Consider the following 26,710-nt stretch of genomic DNA (forward strand, 5'->3'; position numbering starts at 1 on the left):
AATATGGAAGATTGTGATCCCAATGGAGAACGCATATCTCAAGTGCGTGGGGCGATCAATAAAAACATAGCATGTTATAAAATACTATATGAAGAAAAGAAAAAGAATAATAGAAAACAGTTAACTCTTGATAACTTTTCAAAAGAAACACCCGCAAACCCCACTTAAACGACTCTTAAACATCTTATATTTACTTGATAAATAAATATCTCAAAATACATACAATTTCAGTATTTTTTACTTCCCTCGACTTTCGTACATTCAACATTCGCACACATTTTCAGGAACCAATTATGTGCGAAAGTCGAGGGCCGCCTGTATATAATTTAATTGCTTAATTTAAAATTTTATATGAACAATTTTATTTTCACAAACCTAAAAAAAAAGAATAATTTAAAATTCACAAAATATTATTTTAATCATTATTAAAAAGTTAAGCATATTATTATAATTATAATATTTATATTAAATACATTTGTATTTACTAGTAATTTCAATGAATAGTTGTTACTCCTATTTTTATTAATGGATGTCAGAATAAATTTTTTTTAAGCTACACAGGAATTTTATTATATAGTAATATAAGAAAGAGTATTACCATAAATCAATTTTATGATTTTTCGTGATGAATAAAAATATAATTAAATACATAGCATTGATTGTAGTGTCGAGATTTTGATCTTGACATTATTGTTGTTACTAAATCCATAATTTGAGGATTTAACATAATTTCGACAAAAAATACAAAGCTTGTGAAACTCAATACATAATTATGCGAAAGAATGCTTATATTTGTATTTTAAAAAATAATTATATCGTATTTTTTTGCTAATTTATAAATATTGACTTATTTATAAATTATTAAAAATTATAGTAATCACTAAATACAGTATTAGGTAAATATAAATAAAAATAATTTTGACTTATTTTCTCTAGATTTTCGAAATTATTTATTGTAACCAAATCTCAATAAAAACCTTACATGAATAAATTATATATTTAAATTTAATTTAATCTTTTATCATATTTATAGATTTATAAATGATTTAATTTATTTTAATCAAATTAATGGTATTACATTTTGCGTCTAATAAAAAATATATTTATGAATTTTTATTTACTAAAAATCCATAAATTAATCATTAATTGTAATATAATTTTAATTTCGTATCTAAAATTATTTCAAGATATACATTTATAAAATATTATTTTATAAATGTATATTGTAGTTTTGCATTAAATTGTAGAAGAATATATATAAACACTTAATAGTTCTACCATTTAAGAAAAAAAATATTTATATGAAAACATTAATTGAGGCCGAATGAAATATTATACAACATTACAATATATTTTTTTTAAATTTAGTAATATTTGGGAATTAAATAAAATTTTCAAAATAGTGATACAATAATTTTAATTATTTAAAAATAATAACTTATCTTATATATTTTTTTATATATCATATATATTATTATTATTTTATATACATCACATATTTTATTTTTTATAACACTAACCAAATTTAGAAATTCCTAATAGCAATCTATTTTAAATTTTTTTATAATATATAAACACTAAATAAAATTAACAATATTATATTCAATTCTATAATTCATCTTTAATTACGAAATCTTTGATGTATATATATTACTTTAAGCATATATCTGTATATGAATAATCTAAGTAAAAATGCTAATTAGTATATTATCAAAGAAAAAACTCGTATTACTATTAAAGGCAAAGTGAAACTATGACGCAAAGATTCTAATATTAATTGCTATTATAGACAATTCGCAACTTGTGTTTTCCATATATAATAAATAGTATAACTTTCATTTCATCGATTTGCTATAATAGCATTTTGTTTGCATTACGCGCAAAATGGGCACGTAAATGTTAATAAGCTCATACCAAATAGAAAGATTCCAGTTTTGCAGGAAGCGAAATTCATCTCGTACGTTATACTATTTACGTAAACTTACCACAGTATGATATAACGTGAAAAAATGCGAGTACGTGTAAAATGTATAGCCAACTGAGTGATACTCCAGTTAATGTTAAAGCGAACTATAATAATATAAAGAAAAATATAATACAACGGCACAGTTTCGGTTACATCAGTACACAAAAAAACCCAAAGAATCTCAGAATAAATAAAATAAAATTTGACCAAATTGTTTTCTTTGCCGTTTTTACGTTTGAGTGAAACGAGGAAATAGTCTGAGAACGTTGCTCAATAACAATTGCTTCCAAAATATTACACGCTCATTTTTTCAACGAGTGACCAACTAATTTGTCCTATTTGTTATAAGTAAATTATTTATTTTTTCTCGAGCCTTATTTTAAAAAACTTAGATGTTCGATTTATGGCGTTCGTATGTCGGCCAAGCCCTATGGGTTACATCTAACATTAAATCACTGGTCTTCCGGGTGTTTCTGTACATTTCCGGAAGAACCGGATAGCCAATGTTGCTTGATATTTTTTTTCCTGATGAATTACAATTGACTGTGAAGCTGTGGTATAGTATAAAATTCAGGTGATTGGCGCAATAGAGATTAATACCTTCAAAGGTTCAGTTGTGAACGGTCATATTGAGATTCATATTTGACTGAAAGCGTAATCATCAGGATGATAACGGTGGGTTCTTTTTTTAATAATAATATTTATTTTATTTATAATATTGTGTTATAGATTAAAGCCGTTTTAAGATAATTATGTTATATTTAATTTAATTTAAAATCAGGTCAATCAGTACTAAGAGCAGCGAATAAAATTTAAAAAATCATCTACATTTAAATAAAATTCAGAGGTTTCTTATTGGCATATTTATTTTATTTGTTATGCTTATCATAATAAACAAGCTGTAAATATGTAAAATACAAAAATGACAATAGATTTGAATTTGGCTTTAATTAAACCTTTCTTTTACTGTGATGTACACGAAGTTTACAAGTCGAATAAAATGTTATTTACATACTTTAGATAATCTTTCGCGATAAACTAACTTATTAAACTAGACAATTACAATATCAATAGTAGTAATATAAATATTCTTTTAACAAAATCAAGTTTTGTAACACTAGAACCGAAGCTTCCAACTTGATTTTTTATTATAATTTCTTAATAATAAATATTTGGTATATTTACTGCAAAACAATGTCTAATGAATTTACTTGTTTTGAACACTTATATTACGGTACAATACTTTATTCGTCTTTAACTATTATTATAGTAAGTTTTCATAATTTTGAATCACTATTTTTTTAGCACATTATTTTATGTATACTGAGTTTACATCACCAGAATGCGCAGATTTTTTTGCGCTATAAATAAAAGAATTATAACGTTGAAATAATAATAATAATTAAAGTAAAAAAATTTAGTTATAAAAATATGTTTATTTTTTTTTAAAATAGATCCATATGAATTTAAGAATATCTATTAGTTATGAATATTTAAAATTATAAAAGTACAAAAAATATATATATGTATATCAAAACGTAAAGCTAACTTATCTAATATAAAATTATGTATATAAAACTAAAAATTCCGCAGAAATAATCAAATCATATATTTAAATAATACTCTTAAATGTACTCACAGTTTGAGAAACTGATGAACGTGCTGTGTTTGACGCAATGATTCAGCTTACGTACTTGAGGCATAAATACACATATACGTACATACTCGTCCACATATATAATTATTTATTATATCACAATATGTATATAAATAATAATGAAAACAAACATTAGTCTATTTGTTTTTATATATCATATAGTATTTAAAAAATTAAATACTTTTTCTAAATTTGCAAAAAAATGTATCTTTGATTTTTTAAATTTTTTTTTAATATAAACTATATAATATAGTCAGCTTCCATAAGGTATGTCACAGGATTTTTTTTTTTGAGGGAGGGGGTAGTGGAATTGTGACAGTGTGAAACAAATAGAAGACTGGCTCAATGAGTTCTTGGGACATAGAGGGGGGGGGGGGGGTAAAAAATTCACGAAAAACCTATGACATAATTTATGGATGTCGCCATACTAGATAAATAAATGTTAGTTAATTATTTGGATCATAAGTAATTGGGAATATAATAAAATATTTAATAATAAATAAACTTAAAAAAATAAATAATTTTGTATATTTTTGTATGACGTACAAAACACCCGCATTTTTTAAAATAAATACTATCATATATATCCATACGTATATAGAATATATATGAATCGTCAATAGATGGCTCTGTTTTAATAGAAAATAATTTACTTATGGTTCTAAAACCAATTTTACTATACAATATTTTTGAAAAAAATCCATAGATGGTGCTACAAAATTAAAAATATTATTAAAAAATTATTATTAAAAATATTATTTTCAGATTTCATTAAGCCTCGCCATTTTAACATTAAAGTTGGCAACGGCCAGCTACATCCCATCAGCATTCAGCGGCGACTTATCTTCAGTTCAACCCTTGGCCACTCTTCAAGGACCACCCCTATCTCTGGGGCAAACAGTACAAGTGACAAGACATGTCGGCATACCACTTATAAAACAAGTTGCAGTCCCTGTTCCTCAACCATATCCTGTGAATGTACCTCAACCTGTTCCAGTCCATGTACCACAACCTTATCCAGTCCACGTGCCTGTACCGCATCCCGTTCCAGTTCCTTACATAAAAACCAGGACAGTCACCGTGGATAGACCAGTACCATACGAAGTGGAGAGACCCGTGCCATATCCAGTAGATAGGCCATATCCAGTACATATTGAAAGAAAAGTACCAGTTCCCGTATTCAGACCGTATCCAGTACCATTACCTGTCTATAAACACATCCATCATCATCCCATCATACACGATCATCATCACGATCATCACGATCATTACGGTCACCACGATTACCACAACGACTGGCATTGATTTCAATCAATATGTTAAGCGTTTCAAATGTGCCAATTATTTTTTATATAATAAATTGATAGTCAAATACGGTATTTTAAGATCAAATAAATAGTCTCGATAAGAATCATGCTTTTATTTATTGCGTTACATAATCTGAGTCAATGTCCACTTTTTATACTTTAATCTAAATGGCGAATAAAAATCACTTTCCTGTGCGATTATCCAGCCGTTGCAAGAGAGAGAACTCGTTCTTCACTTTGCAAACTTTCTCCGGCTCTAGAGACTAAGACTTGGCTTGCATATACCATAAATATTCATATGGAAGATGTCTAAGATAAATGCCCTCTGACGAGAGTTGACTTGAATACAATTGAATTGGCCTTACCATATTAAGTTTGAATAGTTATGTTGAGACATTAACTGTAAAACGTTATATCGGTTTAAGTCTGACATAAGTTTTAATGAGAGATTAAGTAAACGTAATTAATCGGCATTACGAAAGCGTATCGATCGTAAAACCAATATGAAATCCGGAGAAAACTCAATCTTTCTACGAATTTATTGAAAATGATATCGAACAAATATTTACTTTCTATAATATTGTATAGTAATTTGCGTAAATTTGTAAATTACTATGTTTTGCATTTTAATAATGTATAAAGAAAATATTAACGTCAAAACCACTTTTGCCTTAATAAAATATTGTTTTAAATGTTACCTAATTTTTAATATTGATAATAACGAATTAATTTTATGTATATTTATTTTAACCATAATTTTAAAAGTTTCTAATAATACAGAAAAATCCATTAAGTTTAATTGTCGCTTAAACTAATTACCTGAATCTTTTATTTTAATTTCAATGTTCTGATGGTAGGCACCTGTTACATGTTTATGTCCTGAGCCTGCCAATGCGGCATGTAACACGTCACGGCAAGAATCGTCGCACGGCGAAGAATGAACTCCACAGGTCATCGCGCGGCTCACGCGACACTGATGGTAAATAATTAACTTCATATATGGCTTATTTTATATAATACAGGATAACTAACATATTTATAATCATTTACAACACTAATTTATCATTGGTATTGACTCAGCTACAAAGCAAAATGTATCGATATTAAGATTTTTTTTCATTATTAGTGTTGTCAGGTTTATCGATTGAATCACTCTTTTATTTATAATTAAAGGGATTAACTCATGCTATTTAGCGTTAAAATTTATTTAGCGTTTAAGCCATTAATATTTTTTTTTTGTTAAAATCGAACACCACCGTGAAAAACTTTTTAACAGCTGAAGTCACAAGCTACCCGTCATAAATCATAAAGGATTTAAATATCCGCTGCTTTGGAAAAACCAGACGCGTGCATTCAGTATTGTTCTTAAAAGAGGCGTTTTTAATCTACTCTAACAGCCAACGGCAATTTGTTTTAAAAAACTCCCTTGCCTTTTGTAATTGGTTGTTCCACCGAAAAGGGCCTGACACTATAATGAGAGGACCATATATATATATACATTTAAGGGAATGCAGGCAGATGATTATTACTTTTCCTCGGATACTTTGGCTAAAGACTTTCTCTCATACACTTCGTTTTGAACACCCTCTTCACACTTGAACATCCGCTTTGGAGTTCAAAGCATCAGATCCTCAAGAGCTCTCTAGCTTGGACTCAACTTCACCTGCCGCTTCTCTCTTCAAATTTCCTAGTCCATACGTCCAAAATCCAGAGTTAGAACAGCTTAAGAGACGCATGGAGACAACATATTTACAAAAAATTAACCCCCTGGCCCAGACACTGTTAAGAATTTTAATTTGTATTGTTGGAAATGAAATCAAAACTTTGCTAGCTCGAAGATAAGTTACCGTCAGGGATCACCAGAATTATTTAAGAGTTTAGAGCTAAACTTCAATTAGAAAAAGTGGTTTGTCCTAAAATCAATGAGTGTGTCATTAGTTAGATAATTAATAGGTGCTTCGACACTCAGCGTACTTATGTGTAATAGAAAAGCATTTCATATTCTTACACCATTTCTTGACAAAATGTTTTAAAAATAAAATTATTTAGAGAACTGTTTCTAATAAAGTTGATTATTCTTAGTTTAATTAGCATATTCGATACAGTTTATATCTGAGAGAAAAAAAGTTCTGTATTCTGCGTAATTTATTTTTATCGGAGCGGATTCTTAGATCAGACTTTATTTAGTGAACTTTTGCACTTTGTTTTGTAAGATTCTATAAATCTAAGGTAAGCAATTGAAATTAAAGTATAATTTCTTTAATTATTACTATATTATGATCCTAATACTTTTAAATTTAATAATAATTTTAATCACCAAGACAAGAAAAAAAATTGAAAAAATCTTGTCCAACTTAGATTTTTACCTACGACATTTGAGTTGCTAAACAATGACAGTAGGAAAATCTCATTTCCTTAGTTTCTATTATTCAAAAGTCGCCATTTGAGCGAACGCCAAGCTGAAATTACTCACGTACATCAAATTTGCATAGTTGCCTCCTAGTTCAATAGCAAGTTCAAGAATTTTGCAATGTCACACGGTAGCGTTGTGCAAATTTCTTTCTCGAGCCAAGATCGATTTTAACGCTTTTAAATTCCCAAAATGGCGTGTGTATGTGTCGGAAAAATTGGAAACTATGCAATTAAAATGAATACATTACATGTGGTATTGAAACGTGAAGCGTGCCAAATCGTGATCGAATTTCTCATAGTGTGCATACAAAATGCCCGACAGGAACCTGTCTAGCCGTTTCTTCTGCTGAACGGTCATTTCCTTGGCTCAGTCACGCCAAGGAAATTATATTTCTATCGAATATATTATGAAAGGTGTTGGATAACAGTTTGATCTAATTATTATCTAAGGCGGTGAACGTGGAAGCTGTTTGTATGAATCGGTGGGAACTCTGAGATAACCCAAAAATTAACGTCCAGTTACCCATTGGATAACATTATGCTATAATATGTTCATTGAGCAATTAAATATTATATCATCGTATACTAAGGTGACTAGATTTTCAAAGCCTCAATCTGGAACGCATGTTTTGTTATAGAAAACAATCATACAATTAACACTAAATAAATTTATTAACTTAACAAACAATATATTTAGAATTCTAAATACATACAAGTTTATAAAAAAAATATTTTTTTTTAAGGGAGAATTTTGTTTTCTATACCCCTCAATAAGTCGTTTCCATATTTGTTTTTAATCAATTGCATAATGACACAATGACTCAGATAAGTTAGAATTCGGGACATATCGAGAATCGTTCCGTATTAATTATTAATCCCGGAAAATATCATTGGAATTAAGGCATCGTCTCACATATTTTAAGACGTCTGGTCACCTTAACATAAACTGAGTAATAGATTATTGAGTCAGATCTTATTATGTAGGTCTATCGGATTAATTAAATAACAGAAAGTTCGTTGTAAATAAAATCAATATGAAAAGTAAATTGTGCAGAATAGAAAACTCTATATTCTATATTTACGAGTAAAAGTGATGGTTAGTGCGGTTGAGCAGTTTTTAAGATAACTCAGCTGTTAAAATATTTATGATTATGGAGCGCCAAAAACAAGTATTGCTTACTCATGTGCATGCGCATAATTGGTTTAAGTTATAAAAAAACTTTATTGAAAAATTTAGATTGAAGTTACTGTAATTTTTTTTCTTAAACAAGAAAATTTATTATTGTGATTATATGGGAGATTCTTCTTTATGATTACTATGGTAAGATTTAACAAAAAAAAATATAATTTAACTCAAAAATAAATAATAAGCATGTATAAAACTATTTAAGTCAATAATCCATATTTTTAAATTTAAGATATATTATCATACATATGTTTTTAATAATAATTACAGCTACGCATAGTTTAAAATTAAAATATAGTTTTAATAATTACTATTTATCATTTTTTACTTTTACGTACTGTATACTTTCCGTTGTAATATGACGCATTGCATTACAACGGGGTCAACACAATCAATGACCACTAAATTAGTACTGAGACAAAGACTGAAAACATAGTTAATGAGCAACTTTTATTTTTTTTTAATTATAAACTATTATTATGGCTTATTCAATACATGTGACTATGCATGAACTAGCTCAATTTTATTTTAATTATTCTTCACGATATTAAGCAATAAAATTAGGAAAAAACCTGATCTGTAATGATCATAATTATATTATTATATAATCACTAATTCAGATCATTTAGGTACGCTATGGTATATTTTAAATATTGTTTACTAATATAACATGCTGGTCAATTAAGAATATTTTATGTAAGGATTTCGATTTTGTATTACAAAGTAATACAATTATAATATTTAGAAGCCACAAGAATTTTCTATGGCAATTTTTATTTAATACCTGTATAATCTACGGTAAGCATTATAGAGTTTTCTTCGTATATTATAAATTTAATAATAAAAAGGTGACATGTATAAATGTCGTATACGACGTTTACTTTATCGTGCCTGCTTAAGAATACTTCTTTATATAGAGCGAAACATTTATTTTTTGACTAAATAAATTTTGTCTATTATAGTTCTTATATATTTTTCGTTCCAGTATTTCTTAAAATATTTTATATCGAAGATCAATTTTTACTTGGTGTAATCAAAAGACTGCTGAGCTCAAAGTACATAGTGACTTTTTTAGGGATCTCAAGGGTCGTCTTGGTCAATTCAGCGTAGCTTTGTTTATTGCTAGCTCAGATGTTTGGCTTTTGTTTTTCTATATTGAAAGGTTTTTAAAGTAAATATTATTAATAAATTCATATTTAAAATATGCTATAATACAAAATTATAGCATTATTAATATTTTTTCTGTTCTTTTTTATTTTACTTGCGCATTTTATTTTTTTTACACTCCTCAGTCGATGATAATATTTTTTAAATAAAAATACTTACAAATATACAACATAATATGGATGTAAGGAAAATTATTTATAGCGACATAATGCCCATAGTTTATTAGTCAAAATTATATTAAAATTCTATTAAATTAACACTATTTTTCTATACATATGTTATGTATTTCATACGCTTGCATGTATTGAGCCATCGTACTATTTACCAACAGCTCAATAGGCAAAAGTTACAAAAGGCAATTTAAATTCCACTATTGTAAATTTCCAATTTGCCAGATGTTCCGATTTATATACCAAGATGCATTTTTTATCGTGTGAAATTAACACATTCACTGTACATAATAAAATGCGCTTTTCCGCAGTATATTCGCCTGATGTTATCGCATCATCAATGAGAATGCTTTATTAGTATCAAATCAAATCAAACATTAAAAAATATATTTATCAAAAATATACAAAATTAAATTTAGTGATATTTTAATCATATTATTACATGATTTTATATACGATATTCATACTAATAATATGATGACTTACTCTTTTTTGTAATTAATCATTTTAATTGATTTTTGCTATCATGTTAAAAAATCGAATGAAGCTTATTATTATACTATTCAAAATTCGTTGGACTGTGAGAAATTATTTTTAATCATAAATAATGCACATGACGGTAAAAAAATAATATTCGTTTAAAGTAACAGCACGAATTGTATGTTGGTACTTTCTACGCATTTATTGAACTTATTTCCCGGAAGTTGTTATGCAATATAATTTGTTTATTATAAAACAATCGTTGACTAATATTTACACCATTTGCCCTATTTTATATAAGAAAATGTAAAGCAGTACATACTTATATTGAAGTTAAGCATAAAATATTAAATAATAATCATGGATGTAAAAAAATATTTTAATTATAAATTTTAATTTTATAAATCAATTTTAAATATATAGAATATAGGTATAGTCTCCGGTATCAATGAATAACGGTAGTTTTCCATAAAGATAAGATTTGAATTAAATTTTATTCATACGATTTACTTTCGCCATTCGCAATTTTTAATGCTGTTTTATTTTTCTATAAAATAAAATTTTTTATTATTATTTTTTACACATACATAAATTAGTTAACTTGTAGCAAAATTGTTATAGTACATATATTGTAAAAAAATATTATATTTTTTACACATATGTACATAAATTAGTTAGCTTGTAGCAAAATTTGAAGCCTAGTTACAAATAAATTAATTATTATGAATTCTTATAGTACATATAAGTATAAAAAAATATTATTACAATACATAAGCAATATTGAATTTACCTTTTTATATAAAACAAGGTCATTTGTAACAAAATTGCTACAGTACATAAATGTTAAAAATAAATTTGCAGCCCAGTTATAGTTCAAGTTATAATTATGGATTTTGAGAGTAAAAAAATAGTATTTCATAAGATTTTTTACACATAAAATAATTTAACTTGTAGCAATTTTTTTATAATACATATTTGAAGCACAATTATAGTTATAATTATATTTATAATAGAAAAAATAGTATTGTGCTAAATTTTTTTACATATAAAACAAGTCAACTTGTGACAAAATTGGTACAATATATATTATGTTAAAAATATCTTTTAAACTCTGTTATAAAAATATATTTAATGTGGAAAAAAATAGTATTACAATCTTTTTTTTTACAAATAAAACAAGATTGTTATAAAATCATATATATGGGTTCAATTGGGCAAGTTTTAATTAAATATTTGTCCTAAAATATTTTTTTGACTCTTAAGATATTTAATTATATACATTTCAAACTAAGTCCTAACTCTGACACCGATTCTTTGTATTATAGTGCATTATCTTTTACTTATATATTATCAATTTTACTTTATAACACAAAAAGTGTTTCTAAAAGACTTTAAAAAGCATTCGAGAAATTGTTGAATCACAAAAAATAAATTAACTTTTAAGTGAAAGATATTTAGGGTTGCAAATAGCTAAATATATCAGGTTAAATAAAATTGTGCAATAAATTTCACATATGCGATATAAATTAGGTTATTGTGTAGTTAGTATTAATGCATTTAAAAATAGCCTGAAAATATGATTTCTAATTTAGATTTTTTATGAAAGTAAGCTATTAATATATCAATAATAACTTATTGTTATTTTATATAATAATAATAAAATTATCGATTAAATATTTATTGTAATGGTTTAGCAATTATTAATTATTGTAATTTATTTACTACATTATTTAAGTGGTTTCACAAAAAAATACTTACAAATAGAATAAAAAATTTACATTACAACCATAAACGATATAAACACAAAAACACAATAACAAAATAATAATAGCATGAAAAATATTATGAAGAAAAAACACATTGAATTAAAATACAATCAATACATAATATATTCACTTAATATTTATGTTTGCCCTTGGAAGTAGTTAAACTAAATTTTTACTATAATTTTGATTTAATTTAAAACAAATAAAACATATTTATTATCACTTGAATTGCCATATCTATATTATATAATAATATAAATTATACAGTTATTACTAAAATTATTAAATATATTTAGAGATTCTAAAAAAAAAATCATTTCTTTGTATAATTAATATTTTCCTTTTATTTACATTTAAGTTATTTTTTAATCGCGTTACACATGAAATTGTTTAAAATTCGTGTTAAAATTATTTTTTGCGTGCCAAAGAACATAAATTAAAAAGTTCAATCAAAACCATTCATTAATCGCGCTTTAACCCCACGCCAATATCGCTATGAATAATCGTGCGCATGCGCACCAGCACCTGTCTCCGTCTCATTCAAGCATGCAGAGAAATCAGACTATAAATTGACTATATGGATCTTCAAAATGTATCATTACTCGTTTGGTTCTCATTCTGCGAACACATTGTTCTAGCAGCTCTGTCTAATTACAAATATACAACAAACATCATGAAGCTAATTGTAAGTATACAAAAATAAATTAATTAAATTAATAACCCAAAAAAATAATCAAACAAGTTCAATTACTTTCTAACAATTTTGTATCTAAAAATGGTAGTCGATCTGATACGTAAGCATTCGAGAGAAACTTAACCGTATTCTTGTTAACAGTCCAATCGTTTCACTCATTGATGTTATTTTATATAAACATATATATTATTTACAGGTGTGCTTGGCTTTCTTGGCCGTCGCTTACGCTGGAGTGATCCACGAGCATGAACAAAAGGAGCACGAAGGGCTAGGATCTAGCACTGGATTTCATCACGAGGTGCAACACGAGCATGCCAAATCTCATCAATCCGTCAAATTCGAACATTTCCATCCAGTTCCAGTATTCGTGAAGAAAGAGCATGTTCATCTTTTGAAGCATCCTTTGGAAAAGGGAAAATCTGAGCATGGACATAAACTCCTTCACCCCAAGACTGAGCATCAACATGGTTACGGATTGGTCTTGGAAGAGCACAGATCTGACATCGAAGAGAATCACGGTTATGGCGGACATGGAGAGCATGGATTCTCTGAACACAGCGATGATATCTCCAATATCGAACACATTCCAGAACATCACGAGCACTCCAGCCTTGGGGAAGAGGAACAGCATGGCTGGGAAGGCTCTGAACAAGTAGCTGCTTTCGATGCCCAAGGTATACATAATGCTGAAGGACACTATCAATATCAACCAATCGATCTGACCCATTTGGGCGGACACCAGACTGAAGAGCACTATTAAATGCTTTAGCTTTAGATTTAAGCTCCCTTCTGTGTTATTATGTAAGCTTTATTATAATCGTTGCCGATCGAAATTGTTGACTTTCTATTTTTATTTTATTGTTTGAAAGAAATAAATTAAAAATACTCACTTGGTGTTGTTATTTCGCATTGTTCTTTGGTGCAACGGCGTTATCGCCATGATCATTATATGATTTATAAAATGCTGTATCACGCAAGCGTGATGTAATAAGATAGTTTTGATCGGTTCCCAATAGAAAGTGATGTATTACACGCACTGAGGTAATTTATGACACAAAAACAATTATTAATGATTTATTAGTCTATAGCAAAAATGAATTCAATCCTATTTTTTACAAGACAAAGAGTATCACATACACCTCTAATATTAAATACAAAATATTTATTTGTAGCTGAAAACATACTTTATAAAGAGAAGTATCACAATTCATTCGCATAAATACATATAGATGTAATACGAGAAAACTTTTATAGATGTCTCTAGTACTTCAATAATACCTAATAAAAAGACTGCTTTTTTTAAAAATAAATAAATAATATTTTATTTTAAAATAATAAGATTTTGCACTTTTTGAACATATGCACTAAAAATTTTATATTAAAAAATTATTTTTAATATTTATTTCTATAACCTTCTATTGAAACATAACAATAAATATAAACATGTTTTTAGGTAAATTCTAGGAAAATATAAATTTGCGAATTCATGGTTTATTTTATAATATGATTTTCAATTATTAAAATTTAATCTGATATAACTCTTAATATGTTCAAATTATATATATAATAATAATAATAATTAATTGTTGATTTTGTAAAAAAAAATATTGCAATTTTTATAAAAAAATATTATAAAAATTATAAAATCAGGATAAAAATAAGAACAAAGCCATTTTTTATACAGTTATTAAATAAATAAAAATCACAAAGATGTGTATTGCTGAGAGCTGAGATATTTTTTTACGCCATTAACTTTGTTACAAACCTTTTGGGTTATTAAAATATTTAAAATATTATATTATTTTCTTAAATAATTATGTTAACGTAAATTTTTAATTAGTATTATTACTAATAAATAATTGGATTCTAATCCATATATTAAAAAAAAACTTATTTAATTTATTTTTTTACTACAAATGGATTTGATATATAAATGTCTATAATTTTATTTAAAATAATATTTTTAACGGGCTTTTTATATATTATATTATATATATTTTAATATTCAAAATATTTCGATGTATTTTACTTATAATATCATCATTAATAATGAAATACATCCTCCTTTTTTTGTTATATGTTACATATCAAATAATTTAAAATTAAATAAAAAAATTATATTTAAGATATTTTAAGCTTTTTAATTTTTAGATGAAAAATGTTAATTTCTAAAATTTTACATTTAAAAAAATCATATAAAATATTAATTTTTGTAATTGCTCCAAAATAATACAATTTTTACATATTTTATTTTAATTAATTAAAAATTTAATAAAAAAATAAATAAAGCAGTTAAAAATAAAAAGTATTAGTAATTTTGGAAAATTTTGATTACAATACTAGTTTTCATTTAAATTTGCGTTTAATAATTATTTCATCAAAAAAAAACCATAATGAGTAAAAAGGGGTAATGTCGTAATTTAATTAATCAAGAATCAGCATTAGGATAAAGTTAAGAAAAAACAACTAAAATTAAATAAAGAAAAAATTTAACAATTTAAGATTTTCATTTTCTGATAACTATAATAAAATAAAAAAGAAAGTGCCATTTATTAAATAAACCTTAATTATTTTTTTTATTTATTTTATAAAAAATGCTATGCTTCATGACGTATTTTTTACGATTTACCGTTAAAATAACAGTAAAAAAAATATTGCAACTATTTGGTGCGTTAATTGCACCATTCCTCTATTAACAATGAAAGAGTTTATTATTATTATTATTATTATTATTATTTAGACTTATGCGTCACGAAAAAAAGCAATTTGATGAAAAAATTAAAATTACATAAAATAAATTACAAGCACATAAAACAATTATCAACGTTCAAAAGATTGCGAGATGTGCATTTGAAAACTTTTGGGTTCAATATTTATATTCACAATTTAGAGGAATTCAAGAGATGCTGCAATATTTAATCATAAATTCGATAATTGATAACTGTCAGCTAATAAGAAAATATTGGTTTCTTTATAAATATACACCATCTTTATACTGTTACAAAGTATACATTATAAATTAGTATCCATTGGAGAAAATAACGCGTGCGTTGGATATGCCCCCAAAACGACCGTTTCTGACCTGCCTTAGTGACAAACAACAATTTATTTCAAAATAGCTCACCACTCTTCTATAATTGGTCATCCTACCGAAAAGGAATAGACAATAAACTCTCACATGAAGAGGGCCATGGATATAAATATAGAAAAGTGGGCAACCAAAAATCACTCTCCAACATTTTTACTTGAATCATTTAAAATATCAAAACTTCAAGACTCCTACAACTTGGAATGTAACCAAGAGAAGACCGATTTAGCTTCAAACGAGCAAAAATCGCAGAAGCCGCCGCTTCTCTCTTCGCATCCATTGGTCCAGCTCGACGTCCGAATCCAGAGCAAACCTTGGAATCAAAGACGCGTGCCTCTGATCCTATTGACTCACCCGCAAAATTTTAGCATTTCTCAATTGTTACACAACATATTAAATAATATCAAAATTAATTTTGAAAAAAATTAGCACACCATGCGGCGTGGACATAATTATACAATTACAAATTTTAATTTAAATGTACGTGGAAACGTATAAATTTTATTGTGTTATTAAAATTAAATAATGGTGACCGCTGTTTTATACAAATATTATTTTAAAATGGAAATCCTAAATATGTTTGTGCTCGTAAAAAAATTAATGTTTTTTCTATTAATATTATTTCTATTATAAGCAATGAATTGTAAGTCTATATTTAATATGTAAACAAAACTCAATAATTAGAAACTGTTCAAAATAGAAAATAAAATACAAAGTACAGTATGAAAATAGAGAAAAAGAGATCAACTCTCACTCTTACTCTTCGCCCAAAACTATAAAATAATAAGAGTATTATATCTGACTCAAAAACTATATGGAGTACATTATTTTTAATTATATAAAATATTTTAATTATAAAGATATACTTTTTTTTATAAAATGCAACTTTTCTAACGTTACATATTTATCTAAATTTCCCACGACAACAATCGAGAGAAAGTGATTCTTTAAAAATCCGATTTAAAATGATTTTGGGCGACGTGAACCGTGACTATATAAAGCTAACAATAGAAGTAATATAATAAATATATAAGAGTATGTATTTTAATCTAACCATCACATGTTATTCGTCTATATTGTTATTATAAAAATATGTATTATATAAAATAAATGTTGCAATGCAAAAATCCAAGATAAATTGCAATCTTTATTCTGATATAATGCAAAATTAAACCGATAATACAGGTTTTATAATTGACGTTCAAAACAACGGTCTGCGGCCGTAACACTTATTTATTATTCATACACAACTGATGTTACGTTGTACGTTGAACGCGCTATTATAATACATTATATTTTTTTTATTATTTTAATCTTTACTTTTTTCTGTGTCCGTCGCTTTGTCACGCTCTGTATAAAACCATACGAAATTAAACACAAAGAAACAACTTGGCGCAGCTCGTTAAAATGCCAGCATCCTTTGAGAACAATCAAAAACCGTTTTGCCTTTCACCGCAATGAATCCGAATAATCCACTTACGCCTGTGTTTGCCTACGTAATAATATCGTTTTGCCTGCATTATTTAGTCAAAATTATTGCGAGGCTGCGTTTGTGCCCGTTGAACACTTTCATCCTGATTTTAAGTCAGTAGGGCATCAGTTCGCGTCCAACAAAATGGAAATTGCTCTTTGTGCACGCTAGTGATGCAAAACGCCCTCTGATCTCGAACACGAAAAAGTAGTACGAACAAAGCAAAACTGGCAACATTGCAAATATCTGTAAATCGCATTTTAATCATTAAAATACCAAAAAAGGTTAGTCAAATTTTTATACCTTTACAGGCGGCCCTCGACTTTCGGACGTTTGACTTTCGCACATTTCAAAAAAAAAAACATTTTTTTTAAATTAATTTTTATTTAAAAAAAAAATAAAATAAAATATAAACACGAGTGAGAAACGAAAAAACTTGTGTTGATACGAACAAAAATAAATCAAGGACTCATAAACTTCACACGATTCAAGACAAAGATGGAAATTCGATATGTTCAATTTTGCAAAATAAAAATATAATTTAAGAATACTTTCAAAATTGTGGAAAATAAAGATATATTTCCGCAATCTTTAAAGATATGCTTCCAAAAAAACACAGCAAAAAAAAAATCATGAATGAAATGGAAAATCTTTGTCATCGTGGATCGATGACCAACATCAAAAAGATGTCCATCTGAGTATTTCAATTATTCAAGCAAAAGCTCTTAGTTTGCACAAAGATTGGAAGGATAGATTAAAAAAAGATTTTAACACGGTTTTTCAAGCAAGTAACGGTTGGTTTTACAATTTTAAAATGAGGTATTCTTTTCATAATATTAAATTTACTGGAGAATCGGCTGAAGCGGATAAAGATGCTGCAAAAGAATTTATTTCCTAATTATCCAAAATGATTAAAGATGGAGAATATTCCTCTAGCCAAATATTTAATGTAGATGAGACAAGTTTATTTTGGAAAACTCTTTAACAATGAAAAATATGAATGAAGCCTTCACGCACCTTGACAAATTTTTAAATATTATGGAAGATTGTGATCCCAATGGAGAACGCATATCTCAAGTGCGTGGGGCGATCAATAAAAACATAGCATGTTATAAAATACTATATGAAGAAAAGAAAAAGAATAGTAGAAAACAGTTAACTCTTGATACCTTTTCAAAGGAAACACCCGCAAACCCCACTTAAACGTGTCTCTTAAACGCCTCTTAAACATCTTATATTTACTTGATAAATAAATATTTTAAAATACACACAATTTTAATTTTTTTACTTATCTCGACTTTCGTACATTCAACATTCGCACACATTTTCAGGAAGCAATTATGTACGAAAGTCGAGGGCCGCCTGTATTCATAATAATAATAGCCCTTTTTGTAAACAAATAGATCCATTGAAAAAATCACAACTGTTTTGCTGATTGTAAATATTCGTATATACATGTGTGATATATAGATATATACGTCGTTAATAAAAATTATTAATCAAGATTTACCGAAAAATATAAAAAAATCTAATAAATATTAATTATAATGAGATTTTAGGTAATATGGTATTTGTAAAAAGTGAGAGGGGACAAATTCTGGAAAATCTGGAAAAAATCATAGCAAGAATATATTTATAAAAAAGTAAAAACCAAACTCAAATAATGAATCTGAACTAAACTACAGTTGTTTGAGATGCACCTACTGATGTATTTCAGGTTTCAAGTTTCTTTAGCCATTTTTTATACATTGCCTTCAAAAGCACCCAATTTCTGTGGGTGCAGTACTTTTACTTAGTAGGTAGTACTTTCACAATAAAAATTATTATTCAAAGGAATAGATTATTTGTGTTGAAATTTCACGATTCTCATAAAAATTATTACTATTTTTATCATTTAGACTTATTTTTATAATATTAAATTCAATATACAGAATTATATTAAAAAAGGTCTTGACAAAAGTACGTGACGAATACACTTGTTCGGCTATTTATAGGAACGAATATTTCGACGAATCAGCTGAACGTATATTTAAAATGAGCTATTCACAAACCCTGGCTCTTTATTAATATTTAGTATTTTAATTTTTTTTATTTTGTAAGTATAAATGAATGAGCCCGTAATTATAAACTTTACAGAATAAACAAAGTATTTTTCAAAACGGTCCGCATTATAGAAATAATGAAAGTCTATTTTAGGTTTTTTCTGGACAACTTGCTGATTTGGACATATGAAATTTTCATAAAATAATCATTAGAATAATAGGAAAAATAGCAATGTTCCGTTCTTTCTACCTAAAAGAATTAGAAAGCCAGCTTATACTTCCTATCGATACATATATTACAGACATTATAGTATTTTTTTAAAAAAAAAATTAACAGTTGACGCGTTTTACCGTTTAATAAAAATCATTGTTTTTATGAAGTAAATGAATATTTTACATTTTCATTTGCACGAATTATGATACTATCTCTGTCCTACTTTTTTTAAATGCATTATTCTTAATAATGTAATTTATTGCTTTTCAATAGTATATTAAACCATTTTTACAAAAAAAAAAATAGTCTACTTACATATTTTTTTGACTATTACATACATTTCTAATATATCACATTAATATTGCGCTTTTTTATTAACAATAATCTGAACAGGGAATTGTATTTTTGTAAAAAATTAAAGCTTTTACATCTCTTGTAGTATTGTGGTTATACGCTCCATTAACGTTTTTTCTACAACAACAAAAATCGATTGAAGAGTGTGAACATTGCCGAGTCACGATTATTAAGCTCTTTTTATCTGCTTTCGTTTTCTTTAGCCGTTTCACAAATACATAGGTACTGTGAGCATTTTTGTGAGATCGTAATTGAAATATGAAAGAAAAGTTAGTATATTTTTACAGTTGCGTGTCAGAATGTGTCTTTGGACAAATGTGTGACACAAACGTCTTTAATAAACGTATTTCTTAAATAACCAACCATAACAACATATGTAGTACCGAGCGTGTAATTGCTATTTAATTATATTTGTTTTCTATTAAATATGTTATTAGTGTTTTGTTATAGTTAATACTAAATGACATTATTTTACGCTTTCTACTCATGCTAGTTATGCTGATTAGTAATTAGTTCGATGTAATATTTTATTAAACTATTGTTACCTTTGCGCTAAGCCACCGATCGGTCAAAGTCAAGGTGAAAACGTTGTAGCCGAGATGAAAAAATTAGGAAATCCAACAAAAAACACGATTTCCTACGTTTAACCTCGATTTGGAAGCAACATTTACTTTTCAACAAAGGTTTATGATAAAATAAGAATATGGGAATCGTAGAGATTGAGCATTAAGCCATAAAATTGATGCGGTATTTAATATGCTGCTGTTGAATTAAACCTTCGTTTGCTTTGAAATAAAACGTTTTGAAGAAATAAAATAAAAATATACAAAATTGATATCCATATAAACTTGTTATATGTATTTTAATCTGTGTAATTATAAAATATTTATACAAAATTATTTTAATAAAATATTAACACAAATAAAACTAAAGTTAAAGTTGTTGATAAAAATTAATTGATTAAAGTGTATATGTATTAAAGTAATTAATATACACACTGTATACATGTATATATAATAATACAGCGATAATATTCTTACTTATTATATCGATATTAATTTAAAATTTCATGTTTCGGATTTTGTGGCCAAAAAGTTGTGCTTTTGCAGCCAAAATAGCCAAAAATATAATAACATCTTGAAAGTCGGAGGGTTTTCGCTGGAGTGCCGAGTTGAATTATTGTTGGCTGTGATATTCTAATGATGCTATACTATCTGCTGATGTGCCTATCTTTGGAGCTTTTTTTCAGTCTGCCTTTATCTCTCTCTCTGTTAGCCCGTCTGCCCCTCCATGAGCAAGTATCACATATTTTATATTCACTGGTTTGAGTAGATGAGGATGTTAGTATGTCAATTGTATTGCTTCTTAGAAACACCCACGAATTAGTACGAATTATAGTGATTCTTAGCGATCGTTAACAATGGGGTAAAAATAACAATAGTCTTTTAGCTCGTAGTAGAATGAATTGTCTATCGCACATACTTTTTGCGCAAAATGCTAGTTATGATTACAAGTTGTTAACGTCTCAGGAGATAAAATATTTACGCAATTGTTTAGTCCCAGACTCTCTTTTATTTCTTTTAATTTGTTCGAAATTGTCAATAGAATTATTTCTAAATTAATTTTAAAGGTAGCTGCTAACCCCACAAATTATTACTTTTTGTATTAAGCTATCTCTTATTATTGTTTTTATTTTTTTTTAAATAAAAGCAAATTAAAAATACAATTCATCTAATATTTCAAGTACTATCTAGTGAAATAAATTATAAGTATTAAAATTACGTAAAATATGTATATAATTATATTAATAAGGTTATTGTTATCAGAATTCTTATTTTAAAAATAATAATTCACAATAAAATATAAAAATAGAAAGCCACTACTTATTTATATTAATAATTAATTGAAATTTATTTATTTAATTAATTAAATATTTGATTAATTTAATTTATTATAGAGTTTATTTTAGGAAGGTAACTGATAATAAATTAATGATTTATAACGATTAAGTTGATCAGTTATAAAGATTTCACGTTTTTAATCATAATTAATTGTTTATTAAAAATAACTTTAAAATAAATCGTAAAACAAGTTTGGCCATCCTAAAAAATGTAGTTTTTTAAGAACTTTCATGAAATTGATATTTTGCCAATTATTTATAGAAAAAAATAGAAAAAACATGTTATGACCTAAATTATAATATTATACACAATTGTGTATAATATTATAATTTAGGTCGTAATGTATATTTAAAATATTATTAAATACTTGAGTTTTATTTTGTATTAATGTTTTTTATATCTATTTTTTTAGTTTTGTAACGAGCAATCGTAAATTATTATTTTTAATTATAGGATATATTTATATTTAATTAGATACTAAGCTTCTCACGAAATTTACCAAGGTTCTTCTACTTACGATGTAAAACAGAAGCAATAAATATTTTTGTAGCATCATATTTAATAATAAACCTCATTATATGTGTAGTCATATAGAAAAACACAAATGCTTATTGGCGTGTGAAAATACGATAAAAAAAATACAATGTCACCACAACGCATTCATATCGCGCGACTTCTAATTGCTCCATTGTCTGGCCGTAAAAGAAATTTGCGGCAAAGAAGAATAATTCGAGCATTTCACATCTCTGTGGTAGGGATGTTCTCATTGTCAATGTCTTCTCACAGCCCTGAAAAACTGGAGTATATCAGTGGGCCGAGAAGCTCGCGCGCCAGTTGCTCATCCACTCCGGCCCTGTCACAACGTATTCACTCCGTTGACGTGAAGAGAAAAGTGAAAGTCAAACGCGCGAAACAATGACATTTGGGCACCTCTGACAAATAACCATGAAGTTTATCAAGTTCGTTTTTCTCGCCTATTTCTTTGCCGGAACTTCAACGAGCACAGTGCATTTTACCAACTCAAAGACTCAATTAGAAAGCTCGTTAAAATCGTACCAGCCAGACTCTTCGATCAAGACGTATCAATTAGAAGTACCAGGATCTAAACCCATTACAATAATAGAAGCAGAACCGCCGAATAAGTATTCAAGATCTCCAAAACTATCAAGCGGCGATAGAAAAACTAAAGATTATATAGTACCTGGTTCGACGCACGAATCCGATCCGGAAGATCCTGCTCCAAAGAAAACTGTATATTCGCCAGAGCTTCTAAATAAATTTTTAAAAGAATATGCTGAGAAGTTTAAAAACGCAGATCAAAAAACTTTAGAGCGCCTTCAACAAATGCAGACGAGCACAGAGAGCGACTTTGTAGATAAAATATACCAAAAGAATAGAATCACTGAAAAGATCGATATCAAAATACAACCGGAAGATGGCAAGAAATCATCTTGGGGACAGCGACATAAGCACCCTTATGATGACAATGATGGATGGGTCACTTTAGAAGCAATTCCTTGGACTAAAAGTAAAATATCTAAATGGCAACCTAACACGCAAAAAATAAAACCATTAAATACGTATAATAATAATAATTATGATAACGATCGCTTTTCTACGTCAAACTATAACAAACCAGATTTAGAAGCTGATTATTTTGATAGACCTGATACTATTGAGCATAAGCCGAGTTATGGATTTCAGAGTCAGAGTAATAACGATTGGCCTAATTCTAACGAATATCCTTCAAGACCTTCTTGGAATAAGCCATCGCATCAATCGCCCCAATCGAGCCAAAGACCATACAATAGACCTCACAAACCAGATTGTGATCACGATGGACATGATTTTAATGATGAAAATAGGAGAGTGACTTATTATCACTACGATCATGATGGTATTATTACAGATGGAAGACCGAGTAATTTCCCAGCTGGCTCAACAGGACATCGCTTCAAAGATATGCTGTTCAATAGACCGACTGAAGTTGTGTATGCTGATTTTCCGAAGCAAGATCTTCCCGAAACGCATCCAGCTAATGGAAACGGACAATGGGTCTTGTTGTCAACTACTAAAGGATATCAGTTTCCTAAAAAGAAGCAGAGATCTTTATCAGTAAGTCCTCAACCAATGTCAGCGCATACTTCTATCAAATTAACGGTTCTACCCGCAGTCAATGGTTCCAAAGAAAATATGACGACTTCTCACGGTGGTATGTTAGAAGTAGAGCCGAGTTTTCATTCCGTCGATGAATCGCGGAAAATACACGAGATGCAAAAAAGGAACACCACCAAGATAAGGCAGGTCAAGTTTAAGAGCGTCATGGTTGACCCTAATTCAGCTGACAGTTCTGCTGTCATGGCAGCTGTAGGAGCCGGTCTGGTTCCGGCCACCATGGCCATGATCATGCCGATGGTTCTGGGTCGCAAAAAACGACATGTTTTCCAAAAATATTTTAACCAAATTAACGGTCCGAGTGTGACGCAGCATCCGCAGATGATCTTCGAGTCTACCATACAAAGAACCTTAAAGCAATAATTTATTAATTTTTATATACTTATTTTATGACTGAATTATTATTAGGAAGGAAGAAGAAGATTGTTATTATATTTATATTTATTTATTATAGGTTTTATTTATATAATAAATAGTAATTGTTAGATTTGGACCGTGTTTTATTTTAATACAAAAATACATATAAATAGTAATAGCAACAATTAAATAACTACATAAATAATGTGCATTTTGGTAAATATAGAAGAATAATTTAACAAAAGTTATATGCACTTCCGTATTGCGATTATTAAATTTAATTATGTATATCAAAATTATATCATTAAACGTCTGATGAAAAATCAATACTAAAACTGCTTGATCTTTATTATCTATCGATAAAATAAGCTTATATTTACATTAAAATACTTTAAAATAAAAAATAACTCGTGTTTTGAAATACATATAAATATGTTGAAAGTTTACTATCATAAAAAAATTTTTGTACACTTATGTAGTCCGAAAGTCTTAAAATTACAGGCGATTTTAAATAAGTCGGTGACGTTAACTGAGAATAAAAAAAACTAAAATTGACAGCATACACTGAATATATTTGCAAAGTTACGGTTTGTATCAAGCAAAGTTCGTTTCAGCATTTAATAAGTTAAAATATATAAATGGAGTAAGTTTATATTAAAGGTAATCACATTTTTTTGCAAAAAATATTTTATTGTTAGGGAATTATCTTAATATTTTATTAATATATTTTACAAAAAAGTGGTACAGAGAAAAAAAAAATTATTAACAAAATAATTTTCTAGGGCAAAAATTTTGGAATATATATTTTGAGTAATTATCTTAAATACAGCAATTTTTGTTTAAGCTAATTTTTCTGCATGTTCTCTTTTGGAATATATACATATATGTTTACATACATATATATTCTGATAAAATTGTATTTCACTTGTATAGAATTATTGGGAATTTTTTTAAATATTGTTTTTGTAATTTTTGTTTAAGTTGTCGAAGACCTTAATGTCTTTTTGTAAAAAACCTTTTTTACCAGAAGAGAATTGCGAGTAACATTATTTTATGTCCAGAACTTTATTTTATCGTTTTATTGACAAAACATTTTAGTTTAGTTTTTTTTAGTTTTTTTGTCAAACTGCTAATTCATATAATAAATTAAGCCTAAACTTATTAACACTTAAATAATATTTCAATAAATATTAAAATAACTTGCACTGCTGTTAAATAGTGCAGGATCAATATGGATAAATATTTTAAAATTCTAAAATTTAATCTCCAACCATTCAATAGCTTCACATTAAGAGATATTTATAAAATTTTATTATTTAGTTTTAAACACTCAAATATTTTTATAGTCGATAGTATTCTGTTCGATATGTGTGTGTTTAGTGCGGATTTACATATAAATTTAAACTAGAAATAATTAACTGCGATCGAACTACTAAACTGACGAAAATAAAATCTTCGCGAGTACAGCTTACGCGTATGACTCGACGCTCAAAAAATTCTGTATTTTAAATATCTTTCGGAAATCGAAATCGAATCTTAAAGTAATAATGCGGGAAGATTACTATAAATAATACTGTAAGATTCACAATATTTGACAAAATATCCTTTAAATCTATAGCTAGCTTTGAATATCGCCCCAGTATTTCTAGGTATTATAATTTGGATGGCAAAAATAAAGAAAAATATTTAAAATAATCACTAAAATCGAATAATAAAATGTTTTGCAATCAAATAATTACACTTACATAACAGCTGAACAAGCACTAAAACATTTTAAACATTGCTCAATGAAAAGATCAAATCTCTTAAAAAAACTTTAATTATACATTAATTCCATTGGTGGACAAAAAATTTATTTTTTTATTACAAAACCCGATACCTTGGAAATATGAAAATACTGTTATTCCCTAATGATATTTGAAATGAAAACCATATTTGGACATACCAAAATATTTAGGAATTTATTAAAACAGTTCTTAATAAATAATTAAATTGATCATAAAAAATGATTACAATAAAAGTTTATTTTAAAACTTGAAACTTGTACAAGATTTAAAATTGGTAGAAATAGTCTTTGCATAAGCGTGTCTAAAGCTGATGTTGAACGTTCGTTCAGGTCGTTGAATCTCATTAAATACATATCAGAATTTTGATTTCCTATGTGTATTAAATGCCCTTGCTGCACTATCAATCCAGAAAATTTATAAAATAAATCACACTAAAAATTAAAATAATAATTACATTAAAAAATTGTAGGATTTACAATTTTAAAAGGGGACCGTATATAAACTTGTTTTAGAAAC

The 26,710-nt window shown here is 27.2% G+C and overlaps 3 protein-coding genes and 1 long non-coding RNA gene across 6 annotated transcripts in view; 3 read left to right on the forward strand and 1 right to left on the reverse strand.

Moving 5' to 3' along the window:
* The window catches only part of LOC148235310 (uncharacterized), a 75,692-nt gene that overhangs the window by 47,801 nt on the left and 1,181 nt on the right, over positions 1 to 26,710 (reverse strand). The gene's annotated exons all lie outside the window — the stretch shown is intronic.
* Positions 2,010 to 4,928, forward strand: LOC148235313 (uncharacterized). The gene is made up of 2 exons (XM_088185914.1): positions 2,010 to 2,015; positions 4,389 to 4,928. The coding sequence occupies exons 1-2, from the start codon at positions 2,010 to 2,012 to the stop codon at positions 4,926 to 4,928; spliced, it is 546 nt and encodes a 181-aa protein (XP_088042040.1).
* Positions 12,710 to 13,694, forward strand: LOC148235314 (uncharacterized). The gene is made up of 2 exons (XM_088185779.1): positions 12,710 to 12,796; positions 13,002 to 13,694. Exons 1-2 carry the CDS (start codon positions 12,785 to 12,787, stop codon positions 13,563 to 13,565), a joined length of 576 nt encoding a protein of 191 aa, XP_088041905.1. The 5' UTR covers positions 12,710 to 12,784; the 3' UTR covers positions 13,566 to 13,694.
* On the forward strand, positions 22,735 to 24,541 carry LOC148235315 (uncharacterized). The gene has a single exon (XM_088185904.1). The coding sequence runs from the start codon at positions 22,821 to 22,823 to the stop codon at positions 24,411 to 24,413; it is 1,593 nt and encodes a 530-aa protein (XP_088042030.1). The 5' UTR covers positions 22,735 to 22,820; the 3' UTR covers positions 24,414 to 24,541.

Source organism: Plectrocnemia conspersa, unplaced genomic scaffold (genome assembly GCF_051122295.1).
Source record: "Plectrocnemia conspersa isolate PC_06_02 unplaced genomic scaffold, ASM5112229v1 ptg000005l, whole genome shotgun sequence".
In the NCBI taxonomy this organism is placed as follows: Eukaryota; Metazoa; Arthropoda; class Insecta; order Trichoptera; family Polycentropodidae; genus Plectrocnemia; species Plectrocnemia conspersa.